Source organism: Eleginops maclovinus, chromosome 14 (genome assembly GCF_036324505.1).
Source record: "Eleginops maclovinus isolate JMC-PN-2008 ecotype Puerto Natales chromosome 14, JC_Emac_rtc_rv5, whole genome shotgun sequence".
In the NCBI taxonomy this organism is placed as follows: domain Eukaryota; kingdom Metazoa; phylum Chordata; class Actinopteri; order Perciformes; family Eleginopidae; genus Eleginops; species Eleginops maclovinus.
The window spans coordinates 4,797,488-4,818,100 of NC_086362.1; the positions used below are offsets into that span (position 1 = coordinate 4,797,488).

A 20,613-nucleotide genomic window follows, 5' to 3' on the forward strand; every position below is an offset into this window, starting at 1 on the left:
TTCCAGAACACTCACACACACACACACACACACACACACACACACACACACACACACACACACACACACACACACACACACACACACACACACACACACGGTGTAGAACCTGCGACACAAACTATTTCTGCTGACGTTTTCCCTGTCCTCACACACACATACTGTATATATATCTCAGTCTACAACCCTTGTAAAAAAATAAACAACGGTTCTCCGGAGATGTCCCAGAAAACCCAGAACTGTCATAGATGAGGATCCAGGTCCCTGATCAAAGCCGCTCGAAGCTCCCCAGTAAAAGAACCGGGGCAGCAGCTGCCTCTGACAGGTCTGAATGGGACTTCATTCTGTGCCGCTTTTGTGGGCTCATTTGCATAAAACCCTTCATTTACCCCCGAGACGGACGTGTAGAATATGCCATTAAAGATTTAACCAGCCAGATGGGGAGGACATGCAGTATAGATGTGTGTGTGTGTGTGTGTGTCTGGGTATGTAGACGAGTCCGTATCACCCCAGATTCAGACTACGACTGATTTCCAATCACATGACAGAGAAAATACCATGTGTCAAGATTGTGTGTGGGTGTGAAAGCACGAGAGAGGAAGAAATGACAAAAAGCTACCTGGGTTTGTGTGCCTACTTTCTCTCGGTGTGTTCTGTCGTATTGCTTGGGGTGAGCCGGGGTTAAGACGGTGAAATTGCAGCAGGGACAGAGGGCAGGGTGGCTGATGGGAATGAATGAAATTCACGCTGCATGTACAAACACCAAGGCAGCAGCACAAAAGCAGAGAGCATGCCAATTATTTTCAACTCAGATCTGGTCATTTTAGTCCCGTTTAGGCTCACTGAGTTTACATTGTACGGCACAATGAAACACACAATGTCTCAGTGGACTTTAGAGGCCATGAAATCTAATTTAGTTTAACACAAGGACAATACAAACTCAAGAAAACTATTCTGGCCTTCCAACATTATCAGGTACCAACTTCTATAAGTGCTGGAGTCAATGCCGAAGTATTCAGGCAACGTTTGTAAGAAGTACAGTAAGGGGGAAAAGGTGTGAAAGATTAGGTAAAGAGAAACGGACCATATTTATCAATACTTATATAAAGAATATAAATACTTTTACATTTTAAAATACTCTATATGATACTTTTCATAATACTTGTATTTATTATTGGCTTTTCCTTGTGATTCTGTCTCTATATTTAAGTCCTGCAAACTGTTATAGTTCATCCAACCCATCAAGTTTCCCGCTACACTCACATGGCATACTCTGACGAATCAAACGCAGCCTTTGGTAGAGGGCAACCTATGCCCCGCCCACTGTTTCTCAGGTGCTGCTGATTACATGCCAACTGTGCTGCTGGTGCTAATATAGCATTTCCAAAAGAAGCTAGCTGCTAACACTTTGATTGTGTACCTTCAAAGAAGCTTTTGAAGGATATACCTGAGTATGGTGTTCCCTGACTCTTGAACTGTTGGTTATCTGCCTTTGGAGCCATTTCATGCCAGATGTGGGAGTTTCCTCTCTGTGAGGCCCCTGTTTGGAAACACAACTCAGGCCCCTATCTCACTATGGTAAGTCCCTACATCTTCAACATGTTAACATGTATGAAGAGGTGCCTTGGCTCTGTACTAATGAGTGTTTCCTGTGACTGTCTTTTTATTTTTTGTGCCAAAATTGTTTGTAATTTCCGATACAATCTATATCATGTGAATTTGTCATTGTTGATTTTTGTGAATTGATTTTCTGTGGTGAATTTTCATTGTTTGTTGTAGCATGGGTATTTCAATAGTTCTTGTTGTGGATTTATACAGTTGGAACATATAAATACTTAATAAAAAAAGTAACAGTTCAATCTTTTTCTGGAGCTTTTAAACGCATTTCATGGGGGTTTGTCAGCAGATGGATTTTTTTGACAGTGGTTGATGGTTGAGTTTATTATGGTCATTCCTTAGCTTTAGTGTTGAGGTGTTTGCATGCTTGTGATGAGCATTGAAACTATGTACACACTTTGTTTTACGTTGAGTTTAAAACTAAAACCTGTGCAGCAGCCAAAGAAATACACTTTTTGAACCTGTGGCATATTGTTCAGGGACATACTGTAATTTCTCTGAAGCAGTTTCACTTTCTAGAAAAAGCTTTCTGGAGCCAGTAAGACTGTCCTGATAAAGGGAGCATCACTCCACTGGAAATAAGCCAGCCTGAATCATTAAGCTGTGCATGTTTTCCGCTGAAAAATGTGTTTGTGTGAGAGAGGAAACAGTGCATGCGCCAAACTCAGCCTGGGGAAGGAGATTATGTTCCCTTGAGACCAGCGTTTCTGTCCTACCCATAATGCATTACGTCTCCCTGTGATCTCTCACCTCAATTTCAACCTCTAGAAACGGATCTGTTTCATTTAAATAATTTACCATCAATTTTTCTCCCTGTCGTCTTCCCCCCTCTGAACTCCAATGTTCGTCCTTCCTTGTGCCTGACTTTGTATTTTATTTTATGTGGCCTAAAATTATCTTAAAAGATCACCAACATGTCAGCCGTAATGACGTGTCCATGCCGCTCTCTCTCTCCTTGCAGAGATCTTCACATAACTCAGTCATTCAAGTGTAAATTTAGCTGTGCATGGAATAGAGGATCCAATTTAGTTTTCGTTTGCACTCCAGCGAATAATGACTTGGCATCTAATGTCATGTTTTGAAGTTGTTTCCCTGTTGTTGCGGGGAAAATATCAACAATTTGTCAGGTGATTTGTTGTAGTTAGCATTTCAGCACCCTAACAAAGCCACAGAGCCTGACAAAACACTTGGAAAAGGATTGTACATCATCAGAATAATGGACACAGAAGAAAGGACTTCAAAAGCTGCTGTCGATTCAGTGTCATACTCAGAAAAAATGGCAAGATTTGATTTCCCTCTTTTAGGCTCATTTCACACAGGTATAAGATCCACAAAAGTACGTGGATAATCCAGGTTTAATGCTGTACCAAAGCCATGTAATGAGATAGAGAGGGATGACAGATTTTACAGATTGTCTGGACGCAGTGATTTGAGCGGGGATAACATTCACACTTTTATTCCTAACCGTTACCTGTGTGTAATACTTACAACAAAACATGGTCCTGCTGACGTCTTCAGGCATTCCTCCAGGAGCTTCATCCTGAGTCTCTGCAGATCTGGACTGTCCCACTCCTCTGGGTCCGTGCCCCAGTAGAGGTCCACCACCTTGAAACACACGCGCATATGCAAAGAGTTATTTCACCGTGTAGTAATACGAGCAAAAAGATAAATTGGATGTATTCACTGTGGCCCCTTTTTCTGTCAGATATATCTCCTACACCTCTGAATAGTAAGTGTTTGTCATTTCCACTATACAAAAGAATAAAATAGCACAACCACCTTCCTAAACTCCCCAAAGAACCAGTAAGTGATAGATTCTCCTTTAGAAAACAAGGTTATACACTTGCGGTTTTACAGAGAGGCTTTGCTCTTGCAAAACAGTCTGTTGTTTTTTTTTTTACAGTGGCTTAGAAGATCATCAACATCAGCTAAATGAACTTAAAGCAGACTTATTATGAACATTTTTGTATATTGTGCCTCTACTGTGACATATGTACACACTTAAATGTCCCAAAAAGTGCTTTATTTTTCTCATACTGCCTGTGCTGCAGCGGTAGGCTCTGATTGGTTAGCTGGCCGGCTCTGTTGTGATTTGTAAACCACTTAGAGATGTCCCGCCCCTCAGCCTCTCGCATACAATGTGTTGGAGTGCTGGCCAATAGAAGCGCAAGTGAGACATGGTGATGTCAATATGTTACAGAAGCAAACACAGGAGTCCAATGGAGGCGTTAATCATGGGGGGAATTTGTTGGAGATAATTGAATAGCTGTGTATATATATCATGTTATTTAAGTGAAAGTGAGTTCTTACCACTGGCCATTTCTGTTTTCAACACTGACTTACACACACATCACACAGACACACAGACACACATGCACTCTGTGTCACTGAGAACCACTCCAACACTCTGGGCTTTAAATGCCTGCAGGGAGGAATGACACACATAATCACACATGCGACAGAGGGGGTCTCCCTCAACACATTTCATTACAAGTTTTGGCTGTAAACACACCACAGAGAGAGGGTGAGGAAACACACCACGCTCCTGCAGGTTTGGGCTTGTCAAGGAGGACAACAAGCCCTCCTACGGGCAGTTTATTCAGGTTTCAGTCCCCAAAATAAATGTTGCCGCATAATTCTTCTTCTCCTCTCTTGTAGCTATTGATTGGGCTGGTTTGTTTCCCTGGTGTCGAGGTGTATTGGGTGTCGCGGGGAGATGAGGTGAAGTGATTCAGCAGCTCTCTTCCTTCATGCTCTGCTGCTCCGCTCAACAGACTAGCTAGCTCAAATGAGTTTAGCCTGGCACAGTGACTGACACATCCGCAGTGTGGCGGGGAACAGCAGTGACTGGCAGCCCTAAATAACCCCATGGCAGTGAAATTGAGAGTGGGACTTTTGAGACAATCTGGGAGATATTGGCGTCTCCAATTATTGGAGGGAGCGGCAGGAGGGCTGGAGCTACACCCCAGCTCATCTGCTCGATTGTTGTTGTGCACCTGTGAGCAGCCGTGTTACTGTTGGAAGGAGACATTATCTCACAGCCTCAAGGTGCAACTAACACATATCCTCATTATCAATTATTCCAGTAGCTATTAAACTTTTAGCCTTGCAGCGCCTTCAAACAAAGCGGTTTTCGCAAAGGGAGATTATTACACACATTGGTTCCCCAAAAAATAAGCAAATAGCTGTTTCCTATCCTATAAATACAACCATTCAGATTGTGCTGCAACCCATTAAGGGGGACTCTGGCGCCCTGTTGGGACCACTTCATTTCTCTCTATTATTCATCTAAAATCCTACACCTTGTCTACAGTGGCGGCTGGTGGAGTTTTCTCCTGGGGGGGCTATAACTCCAAAATGTATTTAAAAAAAAGCACGCATACATGTACTAAGGTATCTACGAGTGTATTTACATAAATGAAAACAACAAAAACAACATTATAGATAGATAGATAGAAGTGCAAAGAGAAACAAGTGCGACATATAGAGTACGTACAGTATATGCAGTTAAGAGTGAGTATGTAAAGATAAGGGCAGAATAAAGAGGTGGGAATAATTGACACAGTATAAACAGATGTAGTATGAACAAATATACAGATGTGCTATATTACTATACAGATGGCCAATACACATATATAATACATATCTATCTATCTCTAGATATATCTCTATCTCTATATATTTAAATAATATATATCATATATAACATGGACAATACACATACTTTATGACAGAAGGCTGTGACGTCAGCCCCGCCGCCAAATCCAGCTGCATTCAGCTCGGGGCGCAGGAGAGGTGCGCCCCAACATCGTCCTATCTCTTGTATTGAAGAGGAGCTACTGCGCATGTACAACTTTTAACGAGAGTCTATGGGCAAAGATTCCTGCGCCCCAGGGCGGAAATACGTCACCAATCAGACGATGTCAACGAACGAAACAACTTTACTCATCATTAACTATGAAACGTTTATTGCCCATTTTAGGTAAGTAGAGTTCATGGAGATGTTTCCAAACAAATGTATTATTTGTCAAATCAATTACACCATAACGTATTTAAAAAACTCTGCCAGCTGATTGTTTTGTCCAACAAACCATAAGATAAGAGTGCGTTGATATTAGACAAATAGAGGCAGAAGAAACAAACTGATCGCAGAATTCGCTTATGTTGATTAATTAGTTTTGTCGCTGCTACAATGAAAAGAACCACTTTTCTGAAGGCTTTTACTTTGAAAAGAACCCCCCCCCCCCCACAAGCACCCCTCACTGTTGTGAAAAACTCATTGCTTAGCACATCAGTCAGTCCGTATCAGTGTCACTAATATACTTCCAACTTCCGACGCGCATGTGTGGGAGACTGCAATCGGCCCTGTGTTGACGAGGAGCGGAGGGAGGGGGAACGAACGACGGTTTTCTACCGGGCTTCAGCAGGTGATTGGGAGGATGCACGGTAATTAAAAGCTAAATGAAGACATTATTCATCTCCACTCACTGAGTACAAGTGTGTGGGGAGGATGCGTTGATTAAATTTGCCCCATCACCCACTGCGCTTCACTGGAGTATGGAGGAATGGTTGGAGAAAAGGGAGGGGGGGAACAGTCGAGGAAAGTTTACCCAAAATCGGCAGGAATTAAGGTAAAGGGAGTATTTGGACAAATGAAAGATTTTTCAGAACGAGGAACCCCGGTTATACGAAGACTCGTGGGGCTTTGGCTGGAACGGTTTCACTGTTTCCTTCAGTGTGTTTCACCCTCCTCCTCTCTTTTTCCTCTCATGCCAACTTCTCCTTCGTCTTTGCTGCTCATCTTTTGATTACTTTCCATCGCCCCCACCCTTATTCCCCCTCCCTCTAAACTATAGTAGTGGGGGCGCCTTTTCTTACTTTCTAATGCCCTTGGAAGGCATTTGCTCGTGGCGGGTCAAGCGCAAGAGAAACCCCTTTTTTATTTATTGAATGTTAGACTATTAGAGTTTGGGATTATGCCCAAGATGCCTGAGAAGAAAGGGCATGAAATCATGCGGGGGGGAAAAACCCCAACAACGGATAGGCAAAAACACAACGGTAAAAATAGATAAACATAAATATATCCTGAGCTCTTGGCTGCAGGCGGTTTTATCAAGAAACATGAAGTAAATCTCTAAGAATGTTTGATGATTACGGCTTTCTTAATGCTCCAGGAAAAATTTAAGCAAGAAATCCAGAGCCAAATATATTTCTGAAATACATACACAAACTATAATAATTCCAGGGAGGTTAAGCAGGGATTTCAACTCTAATGGCAGATCTCTTGATGCTATGTTTGACTTATTTTAGCATTCTGCCGGCCTGAATAAGAGGTCAAACTTCACTTCATGAGTCGATTATGGTTGTCAATGATGAGTGCTGAGAGGAAATTTCGCATGCATGCTTTCCAGAAAATCTGTCAAGCTCTGACTCACTGGGGTAATTAATTACGGCGCGGTGTTTCAGTCGTCGCAGCTCAACCGTAGCAAGTTGAGGTTAAGAGCCGGTTAAAGACGTGAAGTAATGAAATCACATGACTCGTGGTGGCTATAACGAAGCACCGGCGGAGGAGGGAGCAGGACTTTAGGGAAACTGCTGCTCAAGGGAGATACATGTTTCCTGGCAGATGATGCTTGAGAGTAACTCTACAGCCGACAGTTCCGCTAAATGAAAGAAAACTGGGTGTTTATTCGAGAAAAAACAGCTGTGGGACCGGCAGTCTTAATGCGAATCGAGGTCTCTGCGCCAGATGGAGGTGCTTGAGAGTTAAATGGGATAAGACAACACAACTCCAAGAAGAAAAACAAATCACAACACTGTTGACCAACGCAGGTGTCTTGCGGCCTGGTAAACAAAGCATCAGTTTTTGCCAGACGGTGAACACTGCAGTTATCGAGAAAGAAATGACCACAAACTGCTTCGAAAGTGATTCCTCCTCTTCAAGATGGCTTTCGATATGCCAACACTCATTAACTGGTAGCTAGCAAGAGGTGCTGTCCTTGTTATGCTATCGACTCGATGGCTTAGAGGTCACATTTCGATGTGCTATCCATTGAAGATGAAGCATAGGCCTAGATACTGAATTGAAGAGTTTCCAATTGTTCCTATTTTCTCGTCTGTCCGTTAATTTGTTGTTTGTTTGAGTCAATATTCACTCGTACCCTGAATCTTGATTGGAGATGTTGCCTTTTAAATCCATGGGAAGCAGTGTTTATTATGCGTAGAGTCAAGAGGTCCACATTCTAATATTCTCATCTCCCAGCTTCCCTTTGGCTCAAATGTGGAAACTTCACTTTAAACTGTTGTTCTGTGAAGTGTGCAGTTTTAAAAAGCTGCAGAGACTGAATATCCTGAGGCATAGAGGCTTTTTTTTGTTGCCTTTTAACCAAGTAAAAACCTGACCGCGTATAATGGTGTTGGTGAAACATGTTACACGATGATGCTTTAAATTAATGTCAGTTTTATAACTAAATTGGTTTTAAACATTACTATGTTAGATAGATAGATAGAATCGGAGGATGAAACCCTCTTTATTAGTCACATACATGCACACAGCAGAGCACACACAGTGAAATTGGTCCTCTGCATTTAACCCATCCTAGTACTAGGAGCAGTGGGCAGCTATTGTGCAGCGCCCGGCGAGCAATGGGGAGGGGGGATTGGAGGTGTCCGGTGCCTTGCTCAAGGGCACCACAGCAGGGCCTAGGAGGTGAACTGGGACCTCTCCAAGTAGCAGTCCACTTTCCATATTTCAAGTCTGTTCGGGGACTTGAACCGGCGACCCTACGATTCCCAGTCCAAGCCCCTACTTACTGAGCCACTGCTGGAATGTTTTCCTTGAACATCTTTAAACATTTAGCTGGTATGCATATTTATTTTTTATAGTTAATTTATGATGTTTTAGAGCAGCATCTGTATCTTGTCTTTCCATGCCTTTCCATCAAATGTAACGGCTGACAACAGATAAACTGACAAGGGTGAAAATACAATCGTGATGGTGACAGTAATAAGAATGAATAGCTTTCCCCTGGGTCTTACAAATAGAGTGTAACTGAAACCTTGGAGGCATTTCATATTTGATTTTTGATCATCTTTGCTGATCGTCAGCAGTGGAGGTATTTGGCATGTTGACGTGTTTCTGTAGAGACTGAATAGAACAGAACAACGGTCTCGGAGCAGGAGAGTGAATGGAGATGATGGCAGACTGCCAAGCAGCGGAGGAAACAGACTGAGGGAAGAATGAAAGACACAAAATGAGAAAAATGGCAGCCAGGTAAACAGATGGAAGAGAGAAGAATACGTCATGCTTTGAAGGGTTTCTCCTTCTGAAGTTATTCATCTTAGAAGTATCATTTTGAGCACACAGCTAAAACCTTAAGTTACCTCTTCTTCAACGCCGCGTGAACCTTTTGCTGCCACAAAAGACTTGTGGCTTACTCTGGAAATGTTATGATTAGCTGTGTGTGGTTGTGCCACCAGGTGGATCCTCTTCCTTTCATAAGATTGGGGTCCATGTACAGTATGTTTAGTGACCCCAATAGGGTCGTACACACTATCAAACCAACACACCTCCCTACCCTATGGGGAAAAGCGAAAATTGAAATCCGAAACGAAAAGTTGTGAAAACTCTTTGACTGTGCGGTTTAGCTATCGGCTCATGCTAACGTTAAACTAGCATGTTAAACCAAAGCAGCTGCTACTCAAACACATGCAGATATTTTTTTATAAAACCAACCAGACTAAAAACCGTTGTGGGTTATTGACTGTTGAAGGCAAGCTGGAAGTTGTGCTGTTTACTGTGTGTCACATTCTAGGAATCGTTATGCTAATGTCTATTTGAGAGAAGGGACAGGAATTTGCTATTTTAAATGATGTCATTATTTTGTGTTTTTTAGTTCATCATTCAAGGAACTTGATATTTAAATAATCTGTCCTCTTTATGAAAGTCTGACTTTCGGTAATGTATTTTTAATTGGGATATTATATTAATGAATAACTCGCTATTGAATAATAATAATAATAATAATAAATTAATTTTATATAGCGCCTTTCAGGACTCTCAAGGTCGCTTTACAAAGAGTGTGTGTGTGTGTGTGTGTGTGTGTGTGTGAGTGCGTGTGTGAGAGTGAGTGAGGGTGCAAGTGCGCAGGGCGCCAGGTGGGGTTGTGAGGGGGTTAAAGTCCATAGGCCTCAGAGAAAAGGTGTGCCTTGAGGTGCTTTTTAAATGAATCAACTGAGGGGGCACAGCGGATGTGTGGGGGGAGTTGGTTCCACATGGTAGGGGCAGACACACAAAAGGCCCTGTCCCCAAAAGTCTTAAGTCGGGTGCGGGGTACTGCCAGCTGGTCCTTGACAGAGGACCTGAGGGACCGCAGGGGGGTGTAGGGGTGTAGGAGGTCGGAGAGGTAACGGGGGGCAAGGGCGTGGAGGGACTTGTAGGTGAGTAATAGGATTTTGAATTTGATGCGGAATTTGACAGGTAACCAGTGGAGCTGCATGAGGGTGGGGGTGATGTGCTGCCAGGGCTTAATGCCAGTTAAGACCCTAGCAGCAGAGTTCTGTACATATTGCAGTCTGTCCAGGGTTTTTGAGGGGAGACCTGTGAGGATGGCATTGCAATAATCCAGGCGGGTGGAGATGAAGCAGTGAATGAGGGTTTCGGTTACTGAGGCTGAAAGTGAGGGTCGGAGTCTTGAGATGTTTTTCAGGTGGTAGAATGCAGATTTAGTGATGTTGTTAATGTGGGACTGGAATGATAGAGTGGGGTCGAGAATGACACCCAGGTTGCGGACAACGGGTGATGGGGTGATGTAGCAGCCATCCACTTCCAGGAGAAGATCCCCAACCTTCCTGAGCAGTGGCTTGGGCGCCACAACCATGAGCTCAGTTTTATTGCTGTTGAGTTTGAGGAGGTTAGAGGTCATCCAGGTTTTTAGTTCTTGCAGACAGTTGATGAGTGGGCCAGGTGGGAGCAGAGTGGAGGGTTTGGTGCTGATGTACAGTTGAGTGTCGTCGGCGTAGCAGTGGAAACTGAGGCCGTGGTGACGAATAATTTGGCCGAGGGGGAGCATGTAGATGGTGAAGAGGAGAGGGCCGAGCACAGATCCCTGGGGTACGCCATGATTGACTGGGGCCAGGATGGAGTTGGCATCTTTCAGGGTGACATATTGTTTGCGGTTGGAAAGGTAGGACTGAAACCAGGAGAGAGCTGAGCCCCTGAGGCCGATGAGCTCAGTGAGACGGGAGAGGAGGATGGAGTGGGACACTGTGTCAAAGGCTGCAGAGAGGTCGAGGAGGATGAGGATGGAGATGAGGCCATTGTCGGCGGCAGTGAGCAGGTCGTTAGTGATTTTAATGAGGGCGGTCTCGGTGCTGTGTTGAGTTCTGAAGCCAGATTGGAGGGGTTCAAAGAGCTCATGGTGTGACATGTGATGTTGAAGCTGGGAAGCCACTGCTCTTTCCAGAATTTTACTTAGGAAAGGAAGGTTGGAGATTGGACGATAGTTGTTAGGGTCGTCAGGGTCCAGACCGGGCTTTTTCAAGGTGGGAATGACTGCAGCTGTTTTGAAGCCTGAGGGCACCACACCAGAGTCCAGTGAGCAGTTTATGATGGCGGCAATAGAGGCAGAGATGACAGGGAGGCAGGTCTTCACCAGGGTGGTAGGCATGGGGTCCAGCTGGCTGGAGGAGGTCTTCGCTTTGGACACCAAGTCATGCACCTGGTCAGTGCCCAACATGGTGAAGGAGGAGAGGCAACACTGCAGTGGGCAGGCAGTAGGGGTGTCGGCACCAGGATGGTGGGGAGAAGGGGGGGGTGGCGTAGAATATTGCAGAAGGTGATTATGAATAGTTTCCACTTTTTTCTGAAAGAAGTCCAGGAACCTGGAACACAGATCAGCTGCATCAGAGGGTTGGGGGGAATCAGGAGGGCGCAGTAGTCGGTTGATTGTTATGAAAAGCTTTTTAGGGTGGTTTTGTTGGTTATTAATAAGTATGGAGTAGTAGAGTGTCTTCGCCTTCAAGAGAGCCTCCTTGTAGTCCCTGATGTGGTCTTTGTAGGCCTCATGGTGTACGGTGAGGCCAGATGTCCTGTAGCGCCTCTCAAGCTGGCGGCCGGCTGCTTTCATGAGGCGGAGCTCAGGAGTAAACCAGGGAGCGGGGCGTGCAAATGAGACCAACCGGGTTATGGGAGGGGCAACTGAGTCCAGACTGAGGGAGAGAGCAGTATTGTAGTGTTCCACCAGACCATCCACGGTGGTGTTAAGAGGGGGAGTGGCCAGGTGGGTCACAAGGGTGGAAGACAACAGGGATGTGCAGACCTGTTTGGTTTTCCGAAATGTGATGGTTCGTTTACTGGGCTGACTGGGAAGGGGCACAGAAACAGAGAATGAGATGGCGAGATGGTCCGAAATAGCCAGGTCATCACACTGGAGATGACAGGGGGTGATTCCAGTGGAGCACACAAGGTCAAGGGTGTGCCCCTTGGTGTGTGTTGGAACATGCACATGTTGCGCAATACTAAAACAGTCCAATAGTGACAAAAAGTCAGAGGCAAAGGGGCAGTTAGCCGAGTCCACATGAATGTTAAAGTCACCCATTAAAATAGTAGATGGGTACATGGGGCAGATGGTGGCAAGCAACCCGGAGAGCTCTGACAAGAAGTGGGTGGAGGCTTTAGGCGGCCGGTAGATAAGCAGCACTTGGAGCTGTGTAGCGCCTGCCAATGCAAAATGGAGACTTTCGAAGGAAGTGGAGCTGACTGGAAATTCTTTGACCAGTATATTAGATCGATGAATAACAGCTAGCCCACCACCACGGCCAAGGCTACGGGCCTTATGAAGATACACATAGTCTGGGGGAGTGGCTTGGTTAAGAGTTACGAAGTCCTGCTGGCTCTGCCATGTCTCTGTCAGACATAGGAAGTCCAGCTTTTTATCCAGAATAACTTCATAAATTAGTGGGGCTTTGTTATTTAGTGAGCGAGTGTTTAATAACATAAATGTGGCAGCCCTATTCATGGAGGCAGCAGCAGGGGTCACAGTGCAATTGATGGGGAGCAGAGGACACCGGTTGACAGCAAGTGGGCGTGGTTTGTTATGATGACGTTGCAGCAGAGAAGCGGTGCACCTAACTGAGGGGACAGCAAGAGTATTATCCATGTAAACAAACTTGTGCCTGGCAGCCCTATGCACGTAGCGGGGGCGACGAAGTAGGCAGAGAGATCTGATGACCTCAAGACAGTTCGGAGAAGAGAGAGTGCTGAGTTTTAGAAGTTCAGCCGCAGAGTAGAGAGTCATGGCAGCGAGACAGCGCATCCTAGCTATCCAGCTAAGAGCACCAGAAAGTGTTAGCCTGCTAGCGCGGCGGCTAACTACGAACAGGAAAACTTCAGCAAGACTATTATGGAGGAGGCAGTCCGGGTGAACCAGGTCAGTTGCAGCACTGTTGATCTGTGTCAAGCAGGGTATCCGTAACACGAACACTCTCGTTGGTGGTAGTCCACAGATCGTCTTGAAATGAATGAAAAGTATACGCAGATTACACAGGCTGACGAGAATGTAGCGACGCGAGATTGATGCCTACTAGTAAGCAGATCAACTCGTAAACAACAGCGATTTGCAAATCCCTGTAGCAGCAACCTGTAGACCCGCGATTCAGAGGTAGGAATCCAAGTTTGGAGTCTGATAATTTTAGCGAGTTGGAGAACTTTGGAGAACTGAGAAGCGGCGACATTCACGCCAGCGTCCTCTCAGCCGCCATTCTATATGGGATCACCATATGAACATTAGAGTGGCCGATTATTGGTTAGCATAAAAGCTTAAAATGTGCTTCCTGGATGTTCATGAAAAGGCTTTTTTGTTTGAATAATCGTGAAATGTCATCTCCCACTTCCCTCTATCTTGCTGCCTGGCTTGAGCGTCGTAAAAGACGTCGGAGTGACAGCCGTTAAAGAGAATCGAACAGCTGTGACCAGGGGACTCTTATTATAATTGCACTGAGTCTGAGTGTGTGTGTGTGTGTGGTTGTGTGACAGCCAGTGAGTTTGGCAACCATAGAGAGGTCCAGCCAAATGATTAACAGAGCTACTTCCAGTAAACCTTTAGATTCGGTTAGGTCTCCCGCACGTGGGAGGAGGTGATCGCATTGTAAGAGCATGATTTATGAGCGTAAGAAATGCAGGACGGGTTAAGATAATAGGAACTGAGATTTCAAAGCTGGATGAGAAACTGACCTCTAGCATGCGTGCCACAATAAAAACTGGGCTGTGGAGTGAATCTATAGACTACTCCAGGTTGTAGGTGGACATAAAGCAGCTGCCATAACTGCAGTGAGGCCATAGACATTGACATCAATTGTTTCAATGTGTAATTTTACAAAGAAATGATATATTTTGATGATTTTGTCTACAAGAATTGGCCTAGTTTTTTTTCTAGCATCGCCAATACCAGCTTAATGAACAGTACTCCATCTAAAACCAAACTCTCATGGACGCGTAACAAATCAATTATTTAATATTCATCACAAACAAACCTAATAATTAGACCCAAAGCAGAGTTTGGTCAAGCAAAAAAACCCGAAAAAGTGAGAGAACACCATCTCTGGCAGATTCATGACCAATTAACAAGCAACAATGATGGAAAAGAGCAGCCATTTGTGTCCTTTTCCCCGGCGAAGCACAGTTCACACTCTCGGTCTCACTTGAAAAACACACTTTTTCAGTTGAGATGATTGTAATGCGGCATGCGTCTCACTATCCTCTCCTCCAGGTGATGGGGCCAGGATAGGTGTCAATACCACAGGATCTGATTCAATTAAAATTACTTTTAAACACCTTGGCTGGGTTTGATTTCCGACTAGTGTTCTGAGACGGAATAAAGGGGTGACGACCGACTGAGCCAGGGTGAAATCCACTGATTGATGTCTTGGGGAAAAACACGAAAAAGTCTTGTAAAATCAAACCAAAGGACACACACATCTAGTATGCTTACAGACACGCTGAAACCTTCTGTGACCCTGATCCTCTCTGAGTCTTTATCTGTCTGTATTTACAAAATGAAAAGCAAGAAAGAGCAAGGATAGGAATGGTGACAAGGGATCACGGAAGCAAGCTGCTGACTGAATGAGGACTTGGCCCTCGGCCCTTGGGCTGGATTTCCGCTCCCTCGCCATCTCCCGCGATTCCCCTCCATCCTGTTTAGGGAACGTTCTGCATGGAAACTGAGTCAAGCGATGAGGGACCGGGAACAATTGGGTTTCATCAGCTTGGCATATGTGTGTCAGTGTGTGCCAGCGGATGTGTGTGTGAGAGACGGAGCGTAAGTGTGTGAAAGGGGAGGCCGGATCGCACACGACGAATAAAAGCAAAAGTGACGACATAAGAAAACCATATATTGTTTGACACGTAAAAGGATTTTTGAGCTACATTTTGGCTAGCATCAAATCATCATCGAGTAAACGGTGGTGTTAGCCAAGGTGCCAATTCTCACATTGCGTGGGTGGGGATAAGGAGTACGGGGGTTCGGATAGAGGAGGAGGAGGAGGGAGAGTAAGTGAGTCATAGTTTAAACTCCCAGGCCTTCTGCATAATCATTTTGCTCACGCTTCGTCACAGCGAGCTGAATCACCAGACAGACACGTGGCCACGGATACCGGAGCCAAAACCTGCCTGGCCCTTCTCACAGTATCTCGCACTTCTCTATCACACACACAGATTAGAGGGTTTAGGGGATCTTTCTGTGGGGTTACCACGTCTCTGACCCTTTGACTTTGTATAACTGGAGCCTGTTAATAGTAGTTTTCTATGTTAATTCATGCAACTGGCTCTAGGTGCCAGACATACTGTTTATGACATGCCTGGCGCTAAACACGGTTCTGTGTATCGAGTCATGTGTGTGTAGAATCTGCTGGAGACATAAATTGAAGGGTTCTTGCATTCAGTAACGGGCGTATCGCCTCACAAAGCCATTTCAACCCATTTGCCAAACGACAGAATAAAAAAGAGCCAAATGACGAAGAAGATTTGGTTTTATGATCTCTCTAAAATTCAAATCAACTCAAATTCTAACAACCTTCTAAAAATCGTACGAGAGTGTAACGTTTTTCACTCTCCGTACTCGCATTGCGCCCAAATTTTCTTTCTATTTTCTATGGCGTCAACTCGAGTAAACACCAGAGTGATTCAGCAGACATTCGAGTTGTTCACTGTTTTTATTTATTTAACCTTTAGACATAAAACAAGCTTCATCACACAGGACCCTTCATCCCTCCTTCACAACTCACTCCAAGTCCTCCAATCAGGCCAGCATTATAAGAACACTCAGCCTACAGACACATGTTTTATAAAATGGATTCAATCAGACTGAAGTTAAACATACCACTCAAAGACCTTTTATTTTACAGCCATACTCTTGTACTGTGTTTTGATGTGGGAGCCATAGCAAATACCCATTGTGTGGCATCATCTTTAATGGAGTTGCTCAAATAATAAAAAAAATAGGATTCTGCAAACTGGAGTCTAAAATCAGAATCACTATGCTGAACTCGCTTTGTGTAAAAGGCTGGACAAGTATTACAAACACCATTGTATTACGTCTTGTGAAAACAACTTGAGACGGTATGTGCTCGGAGCTGTTAACGATGCAAACATTGTTAGCGTGAAATGAGAATTAGCTGCAGACCGCCTGCTGACTACCGCTTTACGTGAACGATTCCGGGGTCTGATCGGAAACAAATCTCCTGAAACCCTTCCAGGAACAATTTGCGGCATAAATCTCCCCCCTGACTCCAGGGCTCCTCTTGATTTGTTAAACAAACAATAAAAACCCTCCGATAGCGATCTCTCCGTGTACACCGATGCTGATTTGCAATGCAAATGATCCCGATCAGCGGGCACCACGGGGAGAATTCTGCAATTCTCCGACAACAAAGAGATGGCCCTTGCATCATACTGCTTTATCCACAGCTAGATGTGTTCCTTCCACCGGGGTAAGCCTTATCTCTGCTGGCCTTCTGTCCGCTTAAAGGGACAGGGACCTCTGCACGGTGCCCTGAGGCCCCTCCAGGCTCTGTTTAAGACCACGGTGTAGATTTGGAGGCACTTAACAGTCATTGCTGGCCAAAAGCAGCTACAGATCCCTTAAGCCGGAGGCAGGAAATCAAAGGTAGAAAGAGAGGAATGCAGCCAGTTACCTGAAATTCAATCCCATAGTTCTCCCTGCAGAAGTCTCGTAGTTTGGGGTAGACGTGCTCTTTCAGTGCGTTCCTCTCTGCCTCTGTGTCTGCAAACGAAAGACAAGAAGTGTTAAAGTAACGCATACCGTAAAAGCAAACTGTCAAGGAGCAGAAGCAATGTATAAATTAAAGTAAAATCCTAATTTACCTGGACAGTTTAATTAAAGGTTTGTGCGATATGACGATATGTAGCAAGCTACGGCACAGCCCTCGTAGAGATTTGGCGATACCTTTTCCACCGTGAACTCACAAAGTTCCATTTATTCCAATTATTTTATTTGGCCGTTCAAAAACAAGGAAGAGATTTAGGTTGTAAACAAAGAGTTGTGTTTTGAGTGATTTTTGTTTTCGCATTGACCAATACCACTATTAATATCTGTGCGTACACAGCTAGAGTCAGGTGACAATTAGCTTAGCTTAGCATAACATAAACACTTTAATAGCTGAGCACATTTAAAATGTTGTGTACGTGGGCTCCACAGGGGGTGTATTTCAATTAGATAACGGGACAACAGGTGATTATTAAGACTCATTAGCCACATTTTCTGCTGGATTAATCAAGTAAGCACCTCTTATATATTCATGAAGAAATGAACATCAACCCCATATTACTGTAGGGACGTTTTTAGACCCTTACAAAATCTAATATCCTAGAAAAGAGAGTCCGGACACACCCTGTTAAAGACTGCGGGATTATGCAGGATTCACAGGGGCAGTGATCTTATTGGACAGTCTGAGTGAGTGCCCACGGCTTGTTGTTGTGTCCCACTTTCCTTCCTCCTGTCCTCTCGTTTTCACTGTCTTCCAAGCGGTTACTGTAATGTATTCGGACAGGCCCAGTCTCTTCCTCCCTCCCTTTTTTCTGAAGGGTGTGGACGGATGCTTTAAAGACAGAACATGCCCGACAGAGAGGCCCCAGTGTGGCCAAGAAACCCCGACTGGCACGTGCGCCACATATGTGCGCGAAGAACACACACACACACATGGCGGACGCAAAACATCCCCTCAGCCGCTAACCGTGTCATACGCAGCGTGAGCAGTAGAGCCCGCAAATTTGGTCTGACGAATCTTGCTGTCGTCTATCTTTAGCAAGGCTTTGGGCCGTGACCGTACACATATTCGCCCACAGCTACCCGGGAGAAATGTCAAATCAAAAATGAACGTATGCAAATGAAACAAATGGCTGCTTCAGTGGAGCAACCGTCTAATTCCATCACAGATACATTCCAGGAAATGTATAGTATCGTACAGTGGCATAGATGCAGCATTGATGGAGTTTAGAGAGAGAGAGAGAGAGAGTGTGTGTGTGTAGAAGTGTTGAAAAGTAGTGCAATCCAAATCTGCATGTTGCTGTGCTGCGTCTGGATGTGACCTGACAGAATCAACCGTGTTTGTTGTTTGTATTGTGCTGATAACGGCAAGACTTTCGCTCTCTTTCTCTCCCTCTGTTTTGTGGGATGATGATGAGTTATGGCAGCCTGACGTATGCGTGTGTGTCTGTTGTGTACACACCCACACGCAAAGAAACAAAGACTGGATGCTGCTATGATCCCCCTCTTTCTCGCTGTGTGTCCCTCCCTCAAATTTTCCGAATCCTTTTATTACAATAGCGTGGACCAATCCGTCTTTTCTTTCAGAATTGTCCTGTCAGCTTTTCTTTTTTCTCTTCATCCTTCAGAGAACTTATGGCAGTCAATTCAGCATAGAAATATAGTCAAAACATTTAGGAGAAAATCAAATATCACAGTAAATTTGACCCAATATTTGTATACAAGTATATATACACCAGTAATCTAGGTTCAATGACTTCACTCACAATGTTACAAGAGGATGAATACATGACATCTAGTCTCACATCACCATATTGTTATGATATGAATATTTGCCCTACCCTAATTCAACAAGGGCTGTTTGTTCAGTCTTTCACAAGTGAAAATAGTGCTTTGGAATTTCCCAAACTGTGGCCAAGATGACAGCTTCATACTGATTATTTTTTCTAACCAACAGCCGCACGGAAAGATGTTCACTCTACATTATAAATTGGAACATTTGCAATGAGTTCTGCTTGAAAAATGACTTAAACGTCAACTAATCAATACTATAGACAGTTAACAATCCAAACTAATTCTAATAATATGAAGTAAGTTATACTGAAATTGCTTCAGCTGGTCCTTCAGTACTCTTACAGAGGTCCCTCTACAGCTCTTCAAGTCCCATCGACATTTCACTGGCGGAGCAATCACTCCGCTTTCATCAAACTACACCCACTGACTCCGCAGAAACACTAGGCGATACGGTGATTATCGCCAACTATTCTGTTACTTGATTAGTTGTTGAGGTCATTTGTTTTCTTAAAGGCACAACCGTGGGCCTTGTTTTCAAACATTTTGCACATGCTCAACAGCATAAATGTCTTAAGAAATCATCAACTGCGTCTTACCTCATATCAGATTAATCACCATGAGACCAAAAGATGTAAGCAACACATTCCTTTCTCAGTATAGACGAGGCCCAAGCTCAGACAAACTCTCTAAAGTGCAGATCTGAACTTGAACCGCAATGATGAGAAAGCACAGACGATGAGCAGATCGATACTGAATGACCTGGAAGATGCCGAGGGCAAATTGTGACTGTGTAATCCAGCCATCCATAAAGGCCAGATGTTCCTGCCGTTCCTGAGCACACGGAGAGCCTACAGGTTATCTGAATACCACTGAGTCAGGCTGAAGGAAATCCACTGGAGGTTATCGTCCCACCATCCATGTTAATCATCTCGGAAAGAAGAGAGAATTTACAGTGAAAGCAGTAATAAGGGACTCAAAGTAAAGGGGAATTCCTTGTTTATCGGACAACTTAATTACGTATGATTTAAAAACCATCAAAGCGGTTGATAGAAGAACCAATGTTAGTCTACTCAACATAAAAATAAACTACAAGTTCATTTAGCAACATCTGTGCTGCAAGCTGTTGCCTTCAAGCCATTGGTGAGGCTTTGTCATATAATCACATTTATGCGGGGAACGCACTACACATTTTACAGCTCAATTATGGTAAGCCACAGGGGCTGATTCTCAAGATTGTGGAGACTCTGTAACCATGGCCACCACATGTTATCTTGCGGGTTTAAGATTCAAATCTCCTCAGCCCGGTTGGCTGGTCCAATCAAACATGATAATATCAAACGTGAGATTTCATGTTGCGTATATTAACTGTAGACATGATGGTACAGAGCCCAGCTGATCATCTGACCTATCTTTGGTGTTCCTTCAGCTTTTCATGCATAGATCTTCATATGGTTGCTAGTTAGTGAAAACAAAATGTCCCCACCACTGTTAAAACCAAACATACCCCGTGGTTAGGCAGTTACTTGAGTTATTGTTGGGCTCCATGCGCAGTAGGTGGTAAGCTTGTCAACGTTTTGGCTTTTCTGTAAGATAAGGAGCTCCTTTTGATAAAGTTGTGTAATCAAATGCAAAACTAGCTCTTTTTATAGAGAGGTTTGGTGCATCTATCCCATCTATTTTGTGCTGCCTTGCATAGGATCTTTGTTATGTTGGGATCTAGCGAAGCAAATTAGCAGTGTATACCAAAGTGTGGGAGATGTGTTGAATATTCATGTGGCTTTCAAGTCAAGTTGTTCCTCAGTATTCAGATTTCATCAACATATCTTGACAATGGAATCCGTAAATTAGAGCTGTGAAGTCCCAAGAATAAACATAACTGGAAGCAAAAGAAGATGCACAGACTTTATAAAGTGACTTTTTG

The 20,613-nt window shown here is 44.2% G+C and overlaps 2 protein-coding genes across 2 annotated transcripts in view; one reads left to right on the forward strand and one right to left on the reverse strand.

The window, feature by feature from the left end:
* LOC134875691 (NACHT and WD repeat domain-containing protein 2) overlaps positions 1 to 20,613 on the reverse strand; it is a 44,359-nt gene that overhangs the window by 18,458 nt on the left and 5,288 nt on the right. Inside the window, exons 3-4 of the mRNA XM_063900285.1 lie at positions 16,807 to 16,895; positions 3,106 to 3,222 (exon numbers count right to left, since the gene is read on the reverse strand). Of these exons, the coding sequence (XP_063756355.1) occupies positions 3,106 to 3,222; positions 16,807 to 16,895 (206 nt within the window). The remainder of the gene's footprint in view (positions 1 to 3,105; positions 3,223 to 16,806; positions 16,896 to 20,613) is intronic.
* The window catches only part of LOC134875692 (uncharacterized), a 94,072-nt gene continuing 74,884 nt past the window's right edge, over positions 1,426 to 20,613 (forward strand). Inside the window, exon 1 of the mRNA XM_063900286.1 lies at positions 1,426 to 1,578. The gene's annotated coding sequence lies outside the window, so the exon portion shown is untranslated. The remainder of the gene's footprint in view (positions 1,579 to 20,613) is intronic.